Source organism: Talpa europaea (genome assembly GCF_964194135.1).
Source record: "Talpa europaea genome assembly, chromosome: 9".
Lineage (NCBI taxonomy): Eukaryota > Metazoa > Chordata > Mammalia > Eulipotyphla > Talpidae > Talpa > Talpa europaea.
In genome coordinates this window covers 83,063,255-83,087,688 of record NC_140076.1, presented here as the reverse complement: position 1 = coordinate 83,087,688, position 24,434 = coordinate 83,063,255, and the positions used below count along the sequence as shown (strand labels likewise).

The following is a 24,434-nucleotide window of genomic DNA, read 5'->3' as shown; positions in this document are numbered from 1 at the left end:
AGACTTTCTTTCATCTTGTCTCTGCCTGGGTTCTTGCCCAGGCTGTGTGCACATGTGGGTGCTCAGTCTGGTTTGCACACACATGTTCATGTATGTGATCATCCTTATACAGATCTTACCAGCTGATCATAACACCTCCTCCTCCAACCCTTGCAGGCTCACAAGGGCTCCATCTGAACAAGGTGTCTGCTCCCTCCTGTGTCCTGCCTATCTCCTGTGCCACCATCCCCACCCCATTTTCTCCACCACCGCCAACTCCTTAGAAACTGCCTGGAGCTCTCTTCTACAGCCTTTGCATCTTATTGCTGCTCATTCTCTGCATCTCAATTCCAGCATCCTTGCTCAGGGGAGAGAGAGCCTCTCTCGAGCTTCTCTGGGCTCCATAAGTTGGATCAGGTGGTGCCCTTTTCTCCCGGTCCTGGGCCTTCCCTCCATCTGCAGTCCACCGCCTGTAACACGTCCTGTGACTGTTTGACCCCCCTTCTTCCTCCTCTGGCCTGGAGGCACCAAAGGGAAGGAAGGGAGAGCTTCAAAGGTGCACCCCCACCTCCACCCAGAGCAAGTGTCTGGCTGCTCTGGTCTGAGGACCCTCTTACCGGTTGGTGGAGCCATTGTAGCAGTAGTTGGGGAGGAAGTCGAAGTTTAGCTCCCAGAAGACGTGCAGGGTGATGCGTCCATAGGGGGCAGACACATTATGGTTGGCCTCACGGAACATGGCGTCGAAGCTGTCCAGGGTCAGGTGCTTGCACAGCAGCCGGTGTGTCAGCCGGTTGATCTCCAGCAGCCACTCCAGCTCCTGCCCAGGGAGAGATGGTGTTGCTGAGGTTTCCTGGCACTGCTTCATCCACCAGGCTTTTCCTGCAAGCCACAGCCCCTCAGCCACCTCCTAAGTGTCCACAGAGACCCCACCTTGGCCAGGGACCCTCTCCCATGGCTCGGAACCACGTGGCCTTCTGAGAAGTGGAAGGAACTGGCAGATGATGCTGAGGATACTGCATGTCCACAGACCATGTGCAGACCCCATTCGTACCCCTTAGGGTGGAGAGCAGGCCTGCTTGCTTGCCAGTGTCCAAACAGTGAGGAACCAGTGTGTCCTTTAGAGTCACAAGGCTGTCACCAGAGGTGGTGTTTGCTCTGCAGAGGGCAGCTGGCAACGGAATGCTCACTATGAGGTCAGACCAGAGAAAACTGGTCTTTTGGAGCACACACCATCAAATATTAGTGCTTTTGTATGACCCAACTTACTATGTGCCAGGCAGTAAGTATCCTGAGCACTTTATACAAATTAATGTCCCCCATTGTCCATATCACTGCCATCCTTCCTTGACAAACACAGGAACCCAGGCTTTGAGACAGTGAGTAATTCAGCTTCAAAGGCAGGGGCTCCCAAGTCCACATCCTTCCCCACCATGTATGTAACACCTGCCTATGACACATGTCTAGAACTCGGAAGTGTAAAATCAGCTAGGGCAGAATGCCCCCTCCTTGTCCCTGGTCATTGGAACCCAAGCTACAGCACGGGAGCACAGTGATCTTATCTGGACCAGCAGGCCCTGGAGTTTGCCAGGGAGAGTGAAATCCTTCAGCCTCGCTTTACTGTCCTGCTGCTTCCCAATCACTGCCATCCATAAGAATAGAGGTACAGTCCAGTGCAGAGAGGAGACAACTGCCTTTGTGATGCTCTGGAACAGCACCACATTGCTTTGGTTAAGCTGTCTGCCCCATCTCACAGAGAGAAACTAAGGTTCAAGGGGTAAGGTCACACAAGAACTGTGGACCTGGGCTTAGCAAGTGAATTCAGTGCTTTTGGCTCCCAGCATGAGTGTCTGGCTGCTGGGGTGCACTGTCCAGAACAAAGAAGCAATCGTTAAGAAAACTTTGGAAAAGAAAAGTTGGTTTTAAAACATAAAAGCTAAAAGAATTTTGCAAGGCGGTTCTCCAGAGCAGGGCCAGCTTAGAGGATTGGGACCTGGCCTCAGTGTAGGTCATGGGAGGCATCCTCATTCTGGGGTGGGGGGTGGGGACGTTTGGGATTCATCTTTTTCTCATCAGCTCCTGGGGCACACTGTGACCAGGCCAGGCTGTGACCTGGTGGAGGCCCCAGGCCAGGCTTCCATTTTGGATCTCTACCTATGAAACCTGGATTCTGGGGATGTAGATTGGGGTACAGAACTGATTGAAGCTTGCAAATTTAAGTGGCTGCAGGGGCCAGACAAGGCAGGCACACCGGACAAGCTGGCAAAGGAAGGGAGAGCCCTGGGCCAGGGGTACAGCTCCTGCCAGACCTCTAGATGCAGGGTGGCTACTAACTCCACGTTGCACAAGGAGTGATGGCAGATCCTGCCATTTCTCAAAAGAAGGTTGAAAGCTTGGATTCCAATTCCGGAGGTGCACTGAAGACCATGTTTCCAGTGACTGTGCCATAGAGGAAGGGCAAAGATAAGAATCTGCTCTCCGCAGGTCTATGGGGCCTGGCCAGCTTGGCTGTATCTTTGGTACCATTTGGATGGACAAGAAAATAAAAAGTAAGTGTAGTGAGCACTAATGAGTTGATGTCTAAGATCACTGAATCCCTTGGCACTGAGGTGTTGGGGAGAAAACTCCTGCTGGGAACTTCTGTCCTCACCTTCCGTGATTGAGTCTTACAGATGTGTGTCTCCTTCACAAGGGAGACTGAGGCAGCGTTCTCGTGTCTGCTGATGAGTGGCTGCTGGGAACTAGGCCACTTCTGCCACAACAATATGAGGTGTCTTTGTTGGGCCATCAAACAGACATGGGGCTCAGTGTTTGAAACCCCATGGAGTGGGGTTCAGAGGCCTCCTGAGTGCTTTCTATAGGACTGGTTTACTGAGGGGCAACAGAGGGGAGCAGAACTAAGAACATAAAATAACCCAGTGGGCCATTTCTGTGCAGTAGTGGGAAGGTCATTCCATGAGTGTGCCACACTGCAGCAAGTTCTGGGGCCAGAAGAGCTGGGGATGCAGCATGGCCCCAGGTCACACATATGAGTGGGGAGCACCGGTGGGGGCTGAAGGGACTATCTAGTCATTTCCTGGCAATTGTTGGCACCTGGGAAGGCCAGCCTGGGGCTTCCAGAGCTGCTACAGTTTTGCTTGAATTCTCCTAAATGTTAAATGTTGGCTCAGAATCTTGACTATGCTCTGTAGCCTAAACAAACACTGCAGGCTGCCAGTTCTCAGCTTCAGCATGGATCTCTAGGGTACAGGTTTGCTGGGCAGGGTAGGATGAGGATGAGCTGTCTCAGGTGGAGGCAAGGGTGAGGGGGGCACATTCCTTGCTGTGATTTTTGGAAGAGTCAGAAGCTTCTCAGGCGAAAGGAGTGGGGGCTTCCTGATGCTGCCCCCCTTCCCAGGAGAGCGCTCCCTGGGGCCTCTTCTTCAAGGTCTTCACAGGAAGAGGCTGCTCTCTTGGGGTTGAGCTCACCTGATAAACACACTTTCATTACTTGTTTTGATTTTGTTCCCAGCTAAAAGAACATCCAGTGTCTTTTGAGGGTGGGAAGAGGTCATGGACACCCCCGCATCCCCCAAACCAGCTTTTCCATAAGAAATCCCCAATACTGGGAAACTAGAAGACTCAGCAAAACGGAAAAAGAAGAAAACAAAAATCCTCCCACTTAGAGATAGTCACTGCTAACATTTTGGCATAAACAAAGAAACATCTATTTCTAATGACACATTTCCCAGGAGAACGGGTGCTGTGTTTATTATAGTCTCTGAACTTTAGTAAGAGGCCCAGGGCTTTGATGGGCCACTACATCAAGTCCTATTAGAAAATGCTGAGGGAGCGTCACTGAGAATTCGTTGCTGCCCCAAGTTTCAAGGTCCCTCTTATCTTTTTTCCATAAGCTCTAATTTAAGAAGTGCAAAGAGTGATGTATGCAAAGCTTTTTCCACGTAAACCCCCCGCTTTGTCCTCCAAGACCCACTGAGGGGGATTCTAAGGCTCCTCCTTTGCACAGATGAGGGAACGGTTGTGGGGAAGATGAGTAATTGGCCTGAGGTCTCCCAACTGGTCAGCAGCAGGGCCAGGGTGGCATCTTAGGTCTGATGATGCTAGAACCTGGGTTCTTAGTCACTGTATTTTTCCCACTTTTTCCACTTTAAGAAAAAAAAACCAAAACCAACAACATCTTTTTGTAGTGAAGTAATTTTACACTTAGAGAAAAGCTGCAGAAACAGCAGACACCCTGCATGCCCTGACCCCAGGCTTCCTGGGATGATTTGCATAGCCAGAGCATCCAGCGTGACTTGCATAACCAGAGCATCATTATCAAAAGTAGGAAACTGACATTATTGATCCAACACCATTAACTCCACAACAGACTTTACTCTGATTTTCCCAGTTTTTCCATGAAGGTCCGTCTTTTATCCAGAATTCAATCCAGGACCCACATCATATTTAATTCTCATGTCTCTTCCTGAGACAGTCCAGGTAAAAGAAATTGTGAGCCAGTAGGATAAAAGTTGCTCAAGTCCTGTTTGAACAGGGGGGCTAAATCATGGGCTGGTGAGGCCTGTCCAAACAATCTGGCCAACACACTGACCATGAGGTGCCAAGCTGGACAAAGAGCCTTAGATCTTCACTAATCACTAATGATTATCTCACTTTCCTGGAGGGAGAAAGCAGATGGCCCACACGGGGAGTTGGGATGGAACGATCCGCACATGCCCAGGTATGACCCAGCCCAGAAAAAATTATGATGCCTTTCTCCTCCCCTCTAGAGGACTTACCCTTTAAATGTCTCCTCACAACTCTACTGCAGGAGCCAGTCTCTATTAGCATTTCCTGCACTGACTCCCTCATGCATGAGTCTGTAATGAAGCCTTACCCAATTCAGCTAAACCCAATGCTCTCTGGTGAATTCTTTCCTAGAGGACAAAGGACCCACTCTTTTGGGTGGGGGGCTGTAGCACTTCATCTTTCCCAATCTCTGACAGTTTCCAGTCTTTGTCTTTCATGATCTGGATGCTTTTGAAAAACACAGTTCACTTTTTAAAATGCATTTCAATTTGGGCTTATTTCTTGTGAGTAGATTGAGATCATGCTTTTATTTTTTTGTATGAGAATACACAAATCATGGCATACAGGAACACACATGAGGATGTCCTGTCACTGGTGACACTGATCTAGCTTACTACTCTTCCCTTGGAAGTTAACAAATATCATTAGGAGGTCCTTTGATCCTTTTACTTTTCAAATATTAACGTTGCAAATTTTCTGTCCACAAATATTAATGTATGGAAATACCCTGTTACTTCTTAAAGGATTTTTAGAGTAATTTTGTTACTGTGGGAAAATATGCATAACATAAAATTTACCATTTTAGTCATTTTTAAATGTATAGTTCTGTGTCATTGACACATTCACAAAGTTATGCCACCATTACCATCATCTGCCCACCTCCAGGATTTCTTAATCTTCCTCAACTGAGACCCTGTTACCCACGAAACACTAACTTCCTCTTGGCTCGGACGCACCATGCCACCTCCTGTCTTCGGGAATCATCAAATCCTGGAACCTCAGAGTAAGAGGAGTCATAACAAAGTTCTCCCCACCCGTTGCTGGGAGCAGCCTGCAGCAATGGTTACTGAGGTGCTCCAGTGGCAATTTTCTATTGTCCTCCTTACTTCTACTCATCTGCATTTAAAAACATTAACATTTTCCTTTGGTTCACTTAAAGGTTGACATGTCAAGTTCATTCTAACTCTCAGAGAAAGAGAACTAGCAGAAAGCAATTCAAATTGCAGTTGAAGAGGAGAAAGGTGCTTGTGCACCATTTGCATGTCCCAGTGGTAAATGGAAACATGGGACTTTTTGTTAAAAATGATTTAGAAAATCAAGATGGTGACAGCTGAGCACTAAACCAAGCTCAGCGCCCTGTGGGTGCTGTCTAGCAAACACCCACAAAGCCCACCTACTGTGCCACCTTTCCCAGCTCCTCAGGACCACCCACCAACCTACTCCCTGGGATCTGCAGAATCCCAAAGGAGAAGCAGCTGGGTCGGGGATTAGTCACCTCTAGAGTTTTTAAGATAAAGTCTCCAGGCAATGGAAGGGTTTAGATTAGTCTCTTTTTGTTCCTGCCCCACTCAGATGGGAAAGACCCACTGGAGCCCCCAGTTCAGCCTCCAGCCTGGACTCTGAGGACTCCGAGAACGGTGCTCCCAGCCAATCTCTTACCACGATGGAGGTCAGGTCCTCACTCTCGAAGCGGCTGATGGCCTGGTCCAAGGACTTGTACATGGCGGCAGAGATGCGCTGGGTGATGAGTCTGTTCAGGTCAATCGATCGACCCAAGAGCTGGATGGGAGAGTGAGAAGAGTCATGAGACATTTGCACCGTCGCCTGACAGCCAAACGTTGGCGTACACAGACACCATCAGACTCGCAGAATGTGGGGTTCCTGGGACAAATGGACTCTACTAGAAACGGTTACATTTCCTAGTATGATTATTCTGTCTTATAAGTGAATGTCCTTGTTCTTAAAAGACATAAGCTGAGGGGTCATAATGTCTGTAATTTAATCTCAAATGACTAAGAGAAAAAGTATATATTTAAAAACTCCACATTTAGGTGCCTCCCTGGTGGCACAAGGGGTTAAGTGTCAGCTCTATGAAACTATCTGCAGCCACTGCAGCAGGAGTTCAATCCCTGGCCAGGAAGGTGATCCACATGGTGCAGCAGACCTCTCCTGCCTTGCCTGCTGCTCCCCTCAGCAGTGTATTTCAGTAGATCTGCTTGTTCTGCTCCCCACTTTGTCTTGGGTGAATCCTCTCACCCCCTGTACCTCTGACCTGCACCCCAGTTCTTGTATGCATAAATAAATACTTTAAAAAATAAATAAATAAAAACTCTACATTTAAAACTACATGTATAGAGAAACACATCTTACTATATAATTTATATATGCCATAAATGCATATTTATAGTTTAATAATTATATTTATTTGCTGTATTTATGAAAGAAAAACAAGCAGGGTAAAGTAAAGATGCTAAAACATTAATAAACACAAATCTGTCTATACAGTATATATGTGTTCACTGTATTATTCTTTCAACTACTCAGTAGTCTTGAGCTATTCAAAGGTAAGGAAGAATATGATTCACCCCTGCCGTAGAAGAATTGAGCTCTGAAGTTTTCCCTGCATCTGTCCTGTGCCCAATTCAGTCACCAGGGAGTAGCTGTCCCCTCAGCAAGAGCCTACTGTGTGCCTTTATTGGGAGAAAAGTAAAAGCAAGGACAGAAAATCAAGCTTCCCACACCTCCCCTGGAGTACTGTGGGCATTATTGCAGATGTCAGGTGGACAGCAACATACATTTATTGAGCACCTGCTGTGTGCACTGCTCTTTGCTGGGGGAAGAGTCCAAGCATTATTCTTAATGTTGTTTTTTTTTTTTCCCCCACTTCCTTTTGGGATAATTTTCAGACAACAGATTAGGGCCCCTACAGCCATTTGGTGCACACGCAAAGCACTCCAATTCAATGTCCTCATTCTGACTGCCTCGTGACTGAGCAAACTTCTGAGAGGTCTGAGGAACAGGGCGAGCTGCTGTTGTTGGCAGAGGTAGAAATGTTCTTTGTCCTCTTACGATTCTCCAGTCTCCTTGGAATTCTCAGAGCAATGTGCATCCAGGGTTTCCAGGGCAACCCTTTCCCCTTCCCAGCTACGGCCCTGCTCCTCCTCTCCAGTGCTCTCCACAAATACATTGACAAGCACATAGAGGCCGCAGAACCACACAAGGGCATATCATCAATGGCCTTGCTCCATGGACAGCGGGGCGCGGGCGTGGGGCAGAGTCTGCCAGCGCATCTTATTTTTCCTGCTGGGCTCACACATTTTAAAGCAGGGGTAGGTTTCTGAGCTCTCAGGAACATCCCTTCTGCATTGGGCATCAAATGTTAACAGAAACCAACTCCCCAAAAGTGAGTCATGATCTCCCCACCCCACTGGGTTCAGTGAACGTTCATTCGAAGGCCCATGGCCTCCTTCACCGGGACCAGCACTAGGGTCCTCCCCGCTCAGGACAGATTTACCCTTTGCCCAGAGGCAGTGTGCACTGAGCTGGTGATGGGGACAAAGGCTTTGGAGGTTGCTGCAGCCAGAGGTGAGCAGCTGATGGGCTGAGACGCCTAGACCCTGAAGCAAAGGAAGCCCAATGGCTGGTTTGTAAGATTACGAAGCTGTGGCACACCCTTGCTCAGCAGTTCACTCGGGTCAGAGCTGGGCAGACAGCAGTGCAAGGTCCGCCGCTGGTGTCACTGCAGATCTCTCTTCGCCCTCTCCTCCCGTGGCACCCCCTCCTCCGTGTTCCTTCTCCATACCTGCACGTGCCTCTGCTTCAACAGCGTTTCATAGCGGTTGGATGGCGGGTACGGAATGATGACCCCGTAGTTCTTACATTCAGCTCGAAAACGTTTATCCAATAGCACACTGTATAAAAGTAAAAGGAGGCCAGTAAACAAGACCCTGACTGCGTCTCAATGGCCCGGCCACATCTATTTCAGACCATAGGCTCTCCACATGAGGTGCTATCTTGTGTATTGTATATATATACATATATATATATATTTTTTTTTTTCCCTGCTCTAGAGCAAGGTTTTCAAATTTTCCTTCTCCATCAAATTTCAGTATGTGAAATAGAGCTTGTAACACGGGAACAAAGAGGCTGAGCACTTTCCTTTCACTTGATTACCAAGAATGAATCGAGTACTTGGTCTATTCCTGGAAATTCCTGGCATAGGGGGTGCCAACTTTCTGTCCCTGTGGGGCTGGGATTCTGGTGAACAGAGACTGATAGTGAATAAATAGGCAGAGGAATAAATTAACTTCAGACAACAGGAACATCTGCACTTTCACTATTTCTCAGGCATGCACATATACATCTTTAATTTCACACCGCCCTGTGAGTTCATGTATTCATGTATTCTTATTGTCTTTCACACTGTGATCAGGATTGCAGGTGATTGTACTCTGAAAAGGACTAAACATATCATCTGACAAGTCAGGAAAGGCCTCTCTGCAGAGGTTGTTTGGGACAGAGACCTAACAGCTAAAAATTGGTACATCTGGTGGAGGAACCTCACTGCTGTGTTTGGCAGCAGAAAGATGGCTAATGTGTAATAGCTGAAGGCCTGCTGGACAGAGCCCATGGCAGAGGTGAGTTATAAGGTTAGTCTAAGGCCAGATCATACAGAACCACATAAGCCCAATACGGGGGTATATGTTTTCTGGATGTAACTGCCAACCACTGAGGTGGCCACCAGGCACCTGGGGCTCCCAAGCACTTGAAATGTGGGGTGCAAGTCCAGTTGTGTGTATATGCACAAAATACACACTAGGAAAAGACAATGACAGCTATCTCTTTAATAATGTTTATCTTGATTACCCATTAAAATTATAATATTTTTGATATATTGGATGATATAAATAATGCATTATATATAAAATGCATTATTAAAATAAACTTCACCTGTTTAATCTCTCCTTTTTAAAATATAGTTACTAAAATTTTTAAATGGTTGTAGGGTAAGGTAAAAAAGTATCAGGCTTTTCTGCCCTCCTATCATTAAATTGATGATGGATCCCTGTGGTCCTGAATGCATGCCTGATGGTTGGCACCTGGAGTAGGGTGTGGGCATACGTAACCGGGTACACCTGGGCTGAGAGACTGGGCTTTTATAAGGGCGGCATCATGGGGATGCCAGAGGAACAGCAGAATGAAAGAGCAAAATAGTGCACCAGAAGAGCAAAAGAGAGAGAGAATGCCAGAGAGCCCAGAAAGAGTGAAGACTTGTTGGGGGCTAGGAAGCCTGCTAGCCTCCTGGCCCCCTGGTACCCCTGCCTGCTGTGTACCCGGTAAATCCCAATAAAAGCCTGAAAAAGCCACCGAGGGCTCCAGGACTCCTCCTTTAACCTGTCTGCGTAGGATTGTAGAGATCCTGTCCTATGGCTGTCCTGCCCCTACAATGGTATTTGTGGATTACACTTATGATAGCAGGATCTTCCAATTGGACAGGACTGACCCAGATCATTTTCTCCCTTAAAACCCTCCCCAATCAATCAGGTCCCTGTGTTATTTTTGAAACCATTCCATGTGGACATTAGTATTGTACCAGCCGCACGATCTGGGCCTGCTGGTCTCACCAGCTTTATTGTGTGGCCTGCATGTACTGATTCACATCTGCCCTCTCAACAACCGTAGGGCACAAACATGCTATCATTACATAGGTATGTACACACATGCAATTTATATATACTTGTGCTATATACATATATACACAAACAGTAATATACATCTGTGTAAATATATCATACATAATTTATTATTCTGCCACAGGGCCTTTGCACATGTAGTTCTTCTTGCCTGCTACTTCCTGTCCCCTCCTTCACCTAATTTTACTTAACCCTTGGCCACTTCAGATATGAACTCAATGTTATGTTCTCATATAGCCTTTCTAGTCCCTACCCCAAATACTGGATAGGGTTCAACTGTCATATATTCCCATATTCAATCACAGGGCACAGGTGATGGCCTTGTCATGGTGCAGTCAATACTTCTTACTGATGTCTGTCTTCCCTGCTAGACTGTCAGCATCATGACCTCCAGCACCATAGCTACTTCTTTACTATCTCCTCTATCCCTGCACCCAGTCCAGGCCATGACTGAGTTCAGATTTCTGTAGGTGCTGAAGAGAAAGGGAGGGTTTGCAATAGCAAACTGTCTCCAGGCACCAGCGTTGGGATGGTCTGACACTCCCGGCCCAGGGCGCTCATACCTGCCAGCCATGGCCTTGTAGTAAGCAAAGATCTGGTCCGCCAGCTTGTAGACAAACTGATCAAAACACAGGTTCACCTGGTGGGGAGGAAGGGGGACACATTAGTGGCGTCTGCTCAGCTCTTTCCCAGAAGCTCAGGCAAAGGAGCAGTGGGGATTGTGAGTGGACACAGAATGAAACAAAACATTCTATGGCCAAGCAACTTTGGAAGTTCAGTCCCTCACTCTCAAGGTGCTCAGTGAGGTAGAGAAGGTCAAATTCACACGGTCAAATTCACATTGAACAGCTGCCTACCCCACAGCCCTTCCTAGCTGTCTAAGGGGCTGCCCAGGGGTAAGGCAACAGCTAGACCTGACCTCAGCCTCCCTAGCATCATCACTCATGATAGGCTGCCCATTTTTCCCTTGCACCACATTTCACCTTGCTCTGCAAATAACCAAGTGGATGGTCATCAGACATGTAAAAATTTCTTTTTACAAACTGTTTAAAAATCTTTAGTTTTAAAAGAACATGGGACAATCCTGCCCATTCAAGGTTTCATCACTTTAGTGGCAGACTGTGATGCTCAGATGAGAATAAAATTCACAACAGACTGTAGGGGAGCCAAAACCTGCCACTCCAAAATATGTCTGCGTGGCAAAATTTGCAGGCAGGGCAGAGATTGTTGTTGAAAAAGGTATTCTCATGCAAACTTCTTTAAGGGTGAGTGCTGGGAAAATCTTCTTTCTTTTCAGTGGAGAAGACAGAACTTAATCTGCATACCTTTGTCTATTGTGCCATCTCTGGTCACCTCCCATTTCTCCCCCAGAGAAGTCCCAGCTCAGCTATTCAGGATGGTGTCTGAAGACACATGGGCCAGTTATTCAGTCCTGCTGGGTCTCTCCCAGGTATATAGGAGGTATGCATATTATTATTAAACCCCCTTTTGGGCTTTTTTTCACTATCTATCTCTCTGGTGCTTGTTTGATTATTTGCCAGCCTAGAAGAACCCAGAGGGGTGCAGGTGATTTCCTTTGTGCCCCAATAAGAAACAGAAAACTCAAACCAGATCCTCCAAGGATGGCAGGAACAGGGAATGGTTGGGGGTGGGGTGATGTGGAGGGGAGAAGGTTGTGGAGGGGCTCTAAAAAGACAGGCTGTGCTTAGAATCAGGCACTAAGAGTGACTTCAAAAGAAACTATGTATTTAGGTGATTAATCCTCAAGTCTTACAATTTTTCAGCTTTCTAAGGTTAACTCTTTATCCAAAGAGCTTTCCCATCTCTGTTTTCTACCTTAGCTGTTATTCTGAACACAAAAACACAGTGCTGTCTTCACATGCACCTGAGGCATCTAACTGTGGCAACTGCTTTGGAGGCTGAGTTTCCAGGGTCCCTAGTGCATCCTCCTCCAGACAAATACTCCACAGGGTCCAGGAGTCTGGACCCATGTTCCTCTTCTAGAACTAGCCTTGAGTCTCCCTCCCAGTCCAAGTGTGTGGCTGTGTGCCAGGGTTCATCCTGAGGATGGACTGCACTACAGATGTGTACACCTTTGGGCCTCGGGGTCAGCCAAGGAGCTACTTTTGAGGCAGGGGCAGGAGACAAAATGTGGACATTCACATATGTGTGGGCATTCACGCATGTAAGTAGTGAGGCATTTCACAGTGCAGAAAAGAATTGGGAGATGGGGAGAGATAAGAGGCCAGCCATCAGCTGGGGTCTCAATCGGTACATCTGATCCCTGTTCTAGAATGTTATATAGGACTTATTTAAAACTATCACTTGGACACATGTCACTGGTGAATTTTTGCTTTTTGTCCTCCACCTTTTGGAGAACATGACATCTTGTTAAAGAGAAGATGCAAGCAACTGGCTGGACTCCTGGCACCTATTCCCTAAGCTGGTGCCACTCAGGAGGCAGAAGAGATTGGCAGTGGGATACATCAAGGTTTTCAATCCTGCTAGAAATCAGAGGATTCAGAGAGAAAAACAGCATCTCTACTGGTTTTTCTTTGAAAGAATGCAAACTTTCTAGAGAATTTGGTGTTAATGCTTACCCTAACGTAATCACATCCCTCCCTTAGAAATAAGAATCCTGTATGTTTGTACAATTGTACTTAATTGGCTTCGTTCTGTGTTCATACAGCACCATGCCATTAAGTAGGGTAGAGACTAGCATCCCAATTGCCAGGAGGCAAAACAAATATTTCAGTCACCAGTGCGAGAGGGCATGGGTGTTCGGTGCTTCTGGGCCCATGAAGGATTGTACTTCTCTGCACCTCTTAAAAGGAGCCAGGTGACTTGCTTTGACTAATGATGTGTAGCACCAGGTAGAAACTTGAAGTATGAGAGTGTGATTCACCCTAAAGTGCCATGGCAACCAGTGAATGGGTCCCAGACGAGCCTGATGAACAGAGCCTCATGCCAACCCACCATGGAGAAATCAACCTTTGCTTTCCAAGCCACTCTGAATATGGAGTCTTTGTTTCTGCAGCATGACCTGGCTCATCCTGTCCACGATGGAAATAAAGCCAGCCAGTGACTCTTCACTGAGCAGCCCAACAGGCAAGAAGCTGCTATTTCAGTCCTAAAGGGACTTGGATGAGACTGTCCCCTTGTGACCTCAGGGGTAATGATACCGACCACTGTAACCCTCAGATTTAGTATCTGTAAAATAGATAGTAGCATATTCTTCTTCTAGTTGTAAAGATTATTTAAAATGTCTATCTAGTGCTTAGCACTGTGCCCAGTAAATGGTAAATACAGAATAATTGGCAGGTGGAATTACTATTGTTTTATTATTACTCGAATAATCTAACCATAAAGGACCTATTTGAAAACTAATTTAAACTAATTAGCCCATCATTGGCCACTGCTTAGTATACTTCAAAAAGAAAGTCCATAATCCACTCCAGGTCTTTTTTGATGATCATGATGTTTACAAAGGTCATTCTCCAGAACATGCTGTTGATCCCCCATGTTATGGTTTGAATGTGTCTCCCCCAAATTCATATGTTGAGATTCTACCAAAGCCTGTGATGGCATTCAGCGGTGTGGCTTTGGGGAAGTAATAAGGCCATGAGGGTGAAGTTCTCATAAATGAGGCCAGTCCTCAGTAAAGAGACCCCAGAGGGCTTCCTCTGGCTCTTCCACCCTGTGAGGACACTCCAAGATGGCCTGTGACCAGCAGAGCATCCTTACCTGACCACCCTGACTCAGACCTGCAGCCTCAAGCACTGTGAGCAAAGCATTTCTCTTGTGTCCCAGTCTCTCCCAATTTGTGGTGTTTGTGACAGCAGCCAGAACAGACTAACACACCGCACTTTGTGTCAAGAGCTAAAGACTGGAAAAGTCCAGATAACAAGCATGTCACTTGCCTCTGCTTCGATCTCGTCGTATAGAAACTGCTTCTTGAACTTGGTCAGGGCATAGTAGGCGCTGTCGTTGTACAGATCCAGAGGGTAGAGCACGTACCTGCAGAGGAAAAGCAGCAATGCCAGCTTACCATGACCTCCTCAGGGACATGGAGGTGGGTGCGCAGGTGTGCAAGCACAGAGCAGGGAGGCAGAGTCCTCCTGCCTCTATCAGGAATGCCTGACCTCACAGTCAGCATGGAAATCGAAAGTCCATGATGCTCCATAAATCCAAAAAATTAGACCGGGGCAAAACTAAATCAGCTCCCCGATCCCCAGAGATGAAGTTCTTTGCCCAGCTTGGCTGGCATGGGACAGACAAAATCTAGGAAAGTCAGTGGGACTGGTGGACTTTGGATTCCATCTGCAAGGCTAAGAGGAACCAGGGGTGACCTGACTCTTGACGTGCACTCTATCCCTGAGGGGGCATGCAGCCTCATCTGGAACATTCTGGAAAGAATGGAGCTCATATGCAAACTACCCCCCATCTGGGAACCTGCCATCCAATCCTGCCTCTTACTCCATCATGGAAGGTTCTTTGGTTTCCAGGATGTGATCTGTTAGAATCCAGGGCATGGACATCTCAATGGGGAACTGGATCCGCCGGCCCATGGTTAACTCCAGGAAGAACTCTCGGAACCAGAGCTGGGAGAGGTCACAACACTGCTGCAGGGCTTCTGAAAGCAGGAGGGAAAGAACCTTGGGTCACACAGGGCAAGTGCCAAGAGACTTGTTCTTACAGTTTTGCTTTTGTTTACTCTAATAGCTGTTCTGTGGCTGTGCTGGGAACACAACAGTGCCCGTGGATGGCAGCTGATCGGCAGCATGAGCTCTGGGGGCTGGAAGAACAGCCTAGAATCTAGATCCAGAGTATGGGACTAGGTGAAAATGACAATATGGAACTTTAGACACCCCCATCATTTCCATCATCCCCCTTGCAAAGCCATCCCCCCAAAACGCAATGGAAGAGTAAAATGTGCTTGCTATATACACACAGTATCCAGATACACAGCATCTCCCAAGTGCCCGTGTTTAACTGGACTACAGCTCCTTGACCCCTGGAGGTGGTCCTTCTGGATTTCCTGAAGCCCTTCCTAGACTACACACCCTGGAGATGTCTGGATCACTTGTTGAGATTCCTCTTTTCAGCACCAATAGTGGCATCACCACCCTACCATGACACTGGGACATCGCACTCCATCTGCCCTGTCCTATCACCTCTGACATGCTTTTTAGAGCACAGAAATTGGGACACAGGGTCAGGGTCGAGCCCAGGAGCCTCCTCTTGCAGGAATCACTCAAGGAGTGGCTATTGGAAGCCAGAGGCTGACCATGGGCATGTCTATGTCTGTGTACATATTCCTGGTTTGAGCTCCTGCACTGACGACCTTATGACAAATCAATAGACAAATTCAGCCGAGTCGAACTGAGCCTTTTCTTGCTCCCAAAGTCACCAGGGAGTGTGCATTTTCCCCTTGGTGGCAAAATGTATCCCTTCAGGGCAAGATCAAGTCTCTTAGCCACTTCTGCCCCACGGCCCAGTGGCTCCAGGACCCTGAATGGCTGGCCGCCGAGGCTCACCACTGATATTGAGCAGATGCGTGAAGAAGAAGGACTGCTTGTGGAAGTCCTCGATGGCCAGGACGATGGGGCCATCCAGGCTGCTCCTCAGGGTCTTCTTGGAACCGCTCTTATCGGCGATGAGGGATTCCAGCATAGTCCGTACCATGTACAGCTTGAAATGGAAGTGAGATGAGAAGGTCAGGGGTGGGCCCTCTATCCCCAGGAAAAGGTTGCTTTGTGCTGTGGTTTATGTTTTCCTTTATTTCTGCAGATGTCTGCTCTTAAAAAGCACTGACTTAAGGAAGCGCAGTGCAGGGTTGAGAAATGAATATGGGTGTAGCAACCTTCAAGAGGAAGCCTGCTAGCCTGGGAAGGAAGCCTGCCGGGGGCCCGCACACCTCTGGGGTGGGTGGACCTGGCAATACCAGGGAGTTCAAGGCTCAGGTTCCTGCCTGCTCAGTTCGGCTGCAGGCGTGGGCAGCGGAAGACCTTAGTCTCGTCACTCTGGGTTCACTGGACAGCTATGGTGGCACCAGGGATGGAGCCTGAACTGAGAGTAAAGACAAGAGTTCAAGGCCAGCCACTGCTATCAATTTGCTGTGTGACCTTGGGCAGCAACACCCCACTCTGGGCCTCAGTTTTCTTCTCTGCTAACATAAGGGGGTTGCCCCAGAAGCTTTTTCAAACCAATCCCTTTCAGCTTTAACATCTGAGGATCTGTGACCTGGGCTAGCATCTAAATAAGCATGCCCCGCCCCCACCTCGTTTCTGACCCGTGGAAGCTTGAATCAGCAGCTAAGGGATGGTGCCCCCTGGTGGCGCCAACTGCATTGCACAATCTGCCAAAACTCAGGAGAAAGTGGTGCAAATTGGTACTTACACGGGAGGCCTACTAGACAATTAACCCCAGCTTACAGAGAGCCCGAAGCGCAAAGGACACAAGTGCTAATCTAGAGCTTTCCACATCATTTGAATCTTAAAGCTGGAAGGGGCCTTGAGGAGCCAGGCTAGTCCATTCCCGAGCCTCCTGGAGAAGTCTACCCAACCAACCCAGCAGGCGGTGTTATACCAGGGATCGGCAGCCTCTTCGGCCCTGTGTGCCACCAGTGGGGTGAAACAAAGCCCGCGGGGACCACTGGCAGGCCTAAGACATAGATAGGAGAGAGGAGAAGGGTGTGGGAGGGCAGGAGAGACAGGGAGAAGGGAGAGAGAGAGAGAGAGAAGAGAGAGAGAGAGAAAAGCGAGAGGTATTGTATACAGTGGGGATGCCGCCACGACTGCAAGGGGCCACTGGCCTCCACCTCTGAGCTGCTCCAACCTCCCTCTGGCACCATGTGCATCCTGGCTGCCTGAGACTCTCCTCTAGGACCTGACCCTCCACGCCTGGCATTGAGAGGTGGCGTGGCTTGGGAAAGGAGTGGAGTGCCATCTCCACCAGGCGTGTCCCTCTATGTTCCAGGAACTTCCTTAGTTTATGACAGTCCACCCCTGAAGCCCCATTGGAGATATGCCTGATCATCCCTAAGACTCAAGTAGCACTGTTCAAATGATGGCCTTTTGGAGTCTCAAAGAAAGGATTCATCAATTTCAATCCATGTGGTGCTGACCCTTGGTATGAAATTCTACCTATCTGGAAATCCATTTGGTCTATAAGAGGGGGAACCCTTTCCCCACCTGCTTTTGCTGAACAGAGCAACGAATTCACCAGAACAACCAACATCTGGAGATGCTAGATGCCGGCATCCACAGAGCCTGGGAGGCAATCAGGAGACCTGTTTCTCGCCCCACCTCCACCTGACACCCACCTGGTGGCTTGAACAAGTCACTTCCCCTCTCAGACCTCAGTTTCCCTAACTGTGAAGCATGGGAGGGGGCTGGGGCTAGCGTATCTCTTAAGTTTTTCTAGTTCTGACCACCTAGGAGTCGATTAAATGCACCAGTGCCACTTGACATGACTCAGGGTGATGGGACTTACATAGGGTGGGAGGGTGACATCCCCTCCTACACTATACAAGGTCTCCTACCTTTGCTCCCTCTCTTTCTCTCTATCTATCTCTCCCCTCTTTCCTGCTCCCTCTCCCTGTCTCTGTCTAGTGCCCCCTCTCCCCCCCCCCACTTCTCTTTGCCTCAGCTGTCTCTTCCTCATGCATGTCTTAGAACTCACAAAAACACCCCACAGCCTTGCTCAAACTCTCCAGGGTATTCTGGGCTGGAAAGGTCTCTGGTCCTTGACACAACCCAGAACCGTAGGTAGAATCTTCCTCAAGATGTTCCATAACCAGCGGGCAAAACTGGTTCAGACTGGCTCTGTGGCCGTGAAGCTGAGAAAGTTAGATAGCACTGCCTGGATCATCTCAAGATCACCCTGCCCCCCCACCGGCCCCCGGGACACAGACACACACAGATGACTCACGGGATCAGGGTCCCAGAATTCCAGGGTAGAGAGAGGCTTAATGGTCCCGCCGTGAGGTGGGACCTAGTTTGGGGCTGCTAAGACTTTAAAAAGTCACGGTGAATCCAGAGGCTTTTCCCTTGCCCTCTCAAAAAGGCTACCAGAAACTATTTCTCCTTAAGTAGGTGGTAGGGATTTATTGAGGTTACCCAGATTCTTGACTTGTTACCTGTAACCTTATGAGCCCCAGGAAACCTCTTGTTTGGAAGCTCTGGTTGGCAACTCTGAATGTCTCTGATTACTAAGCTTTCTCTTAAGGAGTCGTGGACTTTCCATGCTTGTGCTTTTGGGGGATGTCAGGAATAACAAAGGGGGCATTTTATCAGTAACATGATCTCATCCAAAGTGTTCAATTAACAGATAATCAATAATTAGAGCTCAGAGAGGTCAAGGCACTTGCCCAAGATCACACAGCAAGTCAGCGGCAGCACCTGTGAATTACCAAGCTAGGATGTCACTGCAGGGGAAGGGCTGGGGTTTGTTACAATGGGACAGGGCAGGTGCAGGTTAACTCTGCATTAAACTGCTATAATTTGGAGCCTGCACTTTGCAGGGCTAGCAGCTAAATAATGCTGATATTCCCCCACTTTCCAGATTAGACAACTGAAGCACAGAGATTGCGTAACATGCCCGAGGTCACACAGGTGTGTATCTAGGACTAGAATCCAGGTCTCCTGAAACTTCAGCCAGTGCTCCTCCCTCCTCTAGCAAACCAGGTTGGCAGAACAAGACTAGGGCAGCTGCCTGACCTGCCCCTCCTGCCCAAGGATGCGCGGCCCCACAGCCCAGGGGTCCAGCCAGGACAACCTCCCACGTCCGGCGGCCTGACTCAGCACAGACAGTCGGAGCCCACTGGAGCTTACCTGTGTGCTGGATGGTCCCACGGCACGCCGGGGCACCTTGATGTCAAACCCGCCTTTGGGGTCCTTCTCCCCTCTCAAACACGGGTCATTGGGGGGCTCCCGGCCCCCCTCCCAGTCACAGATGGTTTTCCGTATTGCCTGCAGGACGCTGGGGAAGGAAGAACCAAGACTCAGGGCATTACCACTGAAAGGGGTGTGGCAAATCTGTCTGGAGTCAAGGTCTCTCGGGATCATGTGCTTTAGAAGTTGGTGAGCTTTGAACATATCACTGGGCCGCAATCTCAGGTGCTGGATTAACGGACTTGAGGTGCAGTCCGGAGTCTGCATTTTACAATTGCCTGAGCTGACACTCAGTCCTGAGCCTCCCTGGGGACAGCGAACCTGAGTGAGGAGGGATGCTGTTCTTCTTGGTGATCAGGAGTCTTGTTAGCCCAAGTAAGCATTGCTTTAAGTTTTAATAATAGTTTCTATATGTTGCATATTTATTCCCTGCTGCTGTATGCATAGTCTACAGATTATTTCACTTCACCAAACCAGCAGCCCTGGAAATAAGTTCCAATTACTACAAACAAGGGAAACCGAGGCTGAGAGAAGGCAGATCACTTGACCAAGTTCACACAGCTGGACATATCCAGACACTGAGGCTTGGTCCATCTCAAATGTCCCACCTCCTAAGAAGGCCTCCTATAGAACCTGCCAGAAGGGGCTGCCTATGTGTTTCCCAAACTGGCTGAGCCAGGAACTTGTTCTATGGACCCCAGCACCCTGGTTTCAGAGGCACCCCTAAATGCAGCCAGCCAAGGACCCACCTTATGAGAACATTCTTCTTCTTTCGCACTGCCTGCCTCAGGGGCTCACGCAGAGTGGCCTGGGCGAAGTCTTGCAGGGCTGCGTAGATGGTGTTCCTGATGGCCTGGTTAAAGACACTCTCCATCCTGCCCATGAGCACTTGCAGCCCCTTGATCATGGCAATCACCTAGATGGCAGCACACAGCAAGGTCAGGCTCTGCTGCCTGCCAGTGCCCTCACCAGTCCTGACCAAGCAGCTGAGAGCCAAGGAGCAGTGGATGTAGGGGAGACGTTCACTCTGGCATGAGACTGCTCTCTTGCTGCTGACCAGCGAGCTTCAGCCAGTCCAAGGACCACATTTCAAGCAGCTCTCTGGCCTCTGGAGGCCCTTCTACAGAATTCACATGGGTAGCCGGTATCAAAGAGAAATTTTTGTTTACTATAAAAACTTTAAAAGGATGCTCTACCATCTCTGCTTTTGAAATATTTTGTCCAGTTGCTGCTGAATAAGGGATGGGGGAAGGGGAAAGCCTCTCTGTTCTATTGCCGCCTATTTTCCCCTTAACTAACTTATCTGTCTGCAGGGTGTGTACCCCTCCTCTGGGTGCCAGCCTTCCTGCAGTAATCACCCCTCCCCATCTTGAGGACAGTGGTATGCATTTATGTAGCTGGTCTGCCTGATTCTCAGTGGGGAAGTCTCATGGGATAGGGGAGGAATAGGGTGTCTGGTGCTGGTCTTCAGGGGAAGCCACATCCTCCAGTCTACCTTTTCTAGCAACAAACCCATCAGTCCCATTTTCTAATGTCTAGATGGGTCATGAATTCAGAGGGGAAAGCAAGCACCAGTCAGATCTTTATCACCACGTTATCACCCCATCATGATGGGTTCAGCTTCACTCTCTGGCCCAGGTTTTAAATACTGCTGCTGCATAAATGAGGATCCCACCCCCCAAGGCACATGTGCACACCCAGTGCCTGGGCCTGGGCCCCTGGGGGCTTATCAAGATATTTTTGTTGAAAAGGAATAAATGAATGAATGAGCTAGGGGCTAGTAAGCCTTGTTCTTTCTTTAAACCTTAAAGGAAGGAAAAAAAAACAAAACTTCAAGGTAGGGGAAAGGGTGAGAACAGAGCTCAGGAATGAGGATTTGGAATCAACAGTAGGAAGGTTTTTTTGGAGAGAAACTTAAGTGCAGAGGGACAACTAGGAGAGCAGCTTTCAGGGCACAATGGACCAAAGAGGAACCTGGATCCCCGTGAAACTGTGGCACTGGCATACAGATGGACACATGGACCTATTGGAGAGACTCAGAGTCCTGAAATAAAGCCTTAGCTTAGTAACAATTGATTTTTGACAAGGGTAACAAGACCATCGAGCAGAGAAAGAATAACCTTTTCACATTTAGTGCTGAGGCCACTGGATATGCATGTACAAAGTAATGAAGTGGGACTTCTACCTCACATCATATACAGAAATGAACTGCAAGTGGCTCATGTCTAGTGTAAAAGCCAAACTGTAAAACTCTTAAAAACAACACAATAAATCTTGGATCAGGCAATGGTTTCTCAGATATAACCCCATAAGTACAAGTAAACCACAGAAAAAACAAATGGGACTTGATTAAAGTGGAAAACTGCCTTTCGAAGATACTAAGAAATAAAAAGACAATCCATGAAACAGAGAAAAATTCTGTAAATTATATGTCTAATGAGGGCCCTGTATGCAGAATACACAAAAACTCTTACACCTCAACAATATAAAGATAAATAAACTAAGAAAAAAATGAGCAGAGGATTTAAACAGACATTTCTCCAAGGCTGACATGTAGAGGGTTAATAAGCACAAGCACAGATGCTCTATATTGTTTGTTATCAGAACTATGTGAGCAAAAACCACAGGGACACACCCCCTCACTCCCACTAGGATGATGAAAATAAAGACGACGAGCATATGAAGAAACTCGTACCTTGCTGGTGGAACTGAACAATGGTTCTGCCACTTGGGGAAATATTTGACAGGTCCTCACATTTTTTAAAGAGTTACTACGTGACCCATCAATTCCACTCCTTGGCTATGTTGCCAAGAGAAATGAAAACATTTTTACACAAAAACTTGTATGTGAATGTACATGTTGGCAGTATTCGTACTAGTCAAAAAGTATAAATAACACAGATGTTACCCATTTATGAATAAACAAGTAAGTGTGACATATGCAAGCAATGCACTACCATTTAACCATAAAGGTGGGAAGGATGGGCACAGGTTACAACATGGTGAGTCTTGAAAACATCACACTAAGTGAAAGAAATCAGTCACCAATCACTACATATGATATGTGTACATTTAAGTAGACTCTCCAGGATAGGGAACTCTATGGAGATAGAAAGTAGATTAGTAGCTGCCAGAGGCCGGGGGGTAGGGGTGGGGGGGGGGCTGGGGGATAAGGAAGGAATGGGAAATGATTGTTAATGGGTATACGGTTTTTTTGTAGGGGAGAGGGGAGCAAAATGTGGTAAAATTAGATGGTGCTAATGGTTTTACAACTCTAAATATACTAAAAATTACTGGACACTTAAAAGGATACATTTTAGGGTATAGGAATTATATCTCAATAAAGCTACTATTAAAAAAAATTCTACCAAGGGAAAAAATAACAAGCAATCGGGGATTACAATAGAATCCAACTGAAACTAGAAGACAATGGAATAATACCTTCAACATTCTGGAAAATTCTTTAACAATTTATAATTCTATATCTAGTCAATCTGTAAGTGGGGTGAGATGTCAAATGTTTTCAGACATTCAAGATCTCGATTTTCTTTCTCCCACAATCCCTTCCTCAGAAAGATACTGGAGGAGATAATCTCTCAGCCTAACAAGAGAGAGAGCTGAGGGCGCCAACTCAGAGAGAGGGATTCCCACCCCAAGGAAGGAGACATTCCAGCACCTGGACACCAGATTCTAGACATCAAGCAGTTCTGACTGTAATGAAGGGGAGAATACAATTACTGAGAAATGACTGCAACTGTCCATTTCATAAGCAGTTTTATATCCTGTGGGTACATCTAGGTTTGCCTTTTTGGTCAGTTTACAGAAAATGAAAGAGTTGGGGCTTTTTTCCTATCTCTTTTGACTTTTTGCTTTCCTATTACCCATCTGCCAAATGGAGCGAATACTCTCCTTTAATGTCTAAGAACAGAGTAATTTTCTAATCCTTTCTGAAAGAGAACTTTTGACAGAACGCAGGTGAGAGAGGGACAGGAAACTGTATCCGCGGTTCGCCACGCCTGAAACGTGGAGATCCACACCAAGCAGCAGGCTGGGGTGAGGAGACACAAGGTTCGGCACCCACCTCCACAAAGGCGAACTTTTCCTCACTGGTGTAGTTGTAGCGCGTGGCTCTCTCATACTCCTCAGCTGTGCCCGGGCAATCCTTGTTACAGAACTTGTCTGTGGGGTGCACCAGCTTCCAGGAGTACTGGGGAGAGAAAAGTTCCAATGTCCATCATGGGTGGATGGAGGAGCAAGACATGGTGAGTTCGGGCAGTGGGGCGGGGCTGGGTCATGCAGGGAATGAAGGAGAGATTCTCTGTCCTACAGGGACCAAGCTTGCAAAGAGGAAGCCCAAAAAGGCAGGCAGGCACCAAAGACCACACTATGGGGTCTTACACTTAAAGGAAATGTCCAGAATATGGAAATGTCCAGAGACCCAGAGCAGATGGCTCAGGGCCAGAGACAGGGAATAGGAGTGAGGTAATGAAAATATTCTAAATCCAACTTGGTTGCACAACTCAGTGAATACACCAAAAGCGAATGTATTTACATTTAAGTAGATGAGGGCTACAATACGTGAATCATACCTCACTAAAGCTGTTCAAAGGAAAGAGGGTTTCAGATCAGCTCACGGAGCTAAAACACATCTTTAAAGGATCCACCATCCCAAGAACCAGTCACTGGCTGCAATGCTCACAACACGGAAACTTACACAGACAAGGAATCACTGTTGAACAATAACCGGGGTGCAAGGCAGATTTAAATGAGTGCTGGGAAGGGTGGAGGCAGCCAGGTTCCGAGTGAGCAGGGAGGGCCCAGGGCCGGACTACCTACCACTTCCATGACGTGGGCGCTCCACTTGGACAACAGCTGCAGGCCCCGCAGGGCGAGGTCGAAAAGCTCCCGGTACTCCTCATCCGACTTCTGGCTGTCCAGCCCAGAGCCCGTCACCACCTGAGGGACACAGGCTATGTCACTCTTACTGTCTCTGTGTGGCCACTGTATACATTAATTACACCATTGATTTCCCCAGAACACGACGGGAGGTGCTGTTAGCATACCCAGACAGGTACACAGAGGCTCAGGCAGGGCCGCATGGCTTGTAGATGGTTGAGGCTTCCAATTCTAGAAGCAGAAGCCAGAGCCCCACTCACAGCTGCCCTGGTCTGTGGCTCCAACTCATGGCTGCAACTTACAGCAGGTTCTCCTTAGAGCCAGAGGCTCCAGAACACAGTCCCACCTCAGAACATAGGAAATAGCACTTTCCATGGAACACTTTTGCTCTCGATTCATGAAATTT

At 47.8% G+C, this 24,434-nt stretch overlaps 1 protein-coding gene across 5 annotated transcripts in view; it reads right to left on the bottom strand.

Annotated features, from left to right (window-relative positions):
• The window catches only part of CYFIP2 (cytoplasmic FMR1 interacting protein 2), a gene marked incomplete at its 5' end in the record, with an annotated part of 93,791 nt that overhangs the window by 47,581 nt on the left and 21,776 nt on the right, over positions 1–24,434 (bottom strand). For 4 of the 5 annotated variants that reach the window (XM_084243651.1, XM_084243654.1, XM_084243652.1 and 1 more), the window contains 11 exons: positions 597–796; positions 6,205–6,324; positions 8,348–8,456; positions 10,802–10,878; positions 14,159–14,255; positions 14,715–14,871; positions 15,776–15,929; positions 19,073–19,220; positions 19,882–20,048; positions 23,214–23,339; positions 23,969–24,088. In XM_084243651.1, the coding sequence (XP_084099777.1) occupies positions 597–796; positions 6,205–6,324; positions 8,348–8,456; positions 10,802–10,878; positions 14,159–14,255; positions 14,715–14,871; positions 15,776–15,929; positions 19,073–19,220; positions 19,882–20,048; positions 23,214–23,339; positions 23,969–24,088 (1,475 nt within the window). Of the gene's footprint in view, positions 1–596; positions 797–6,204; positions 6,325–8,347; positions 8,457–10,801; positions 10,879–14,158; positions 14,256–14,714; positions 14,872–15,775; positions 15,930–16,826; positions 16,902–19,072; positions 19,221–19,881; positions 20,049–23,213; positions 23,340–23,968; positions 24,089–24,434 lie in introns of all 5 variants that reach the window. The other variant, XM_084243650.1, reaches the window with a different exon arrangement.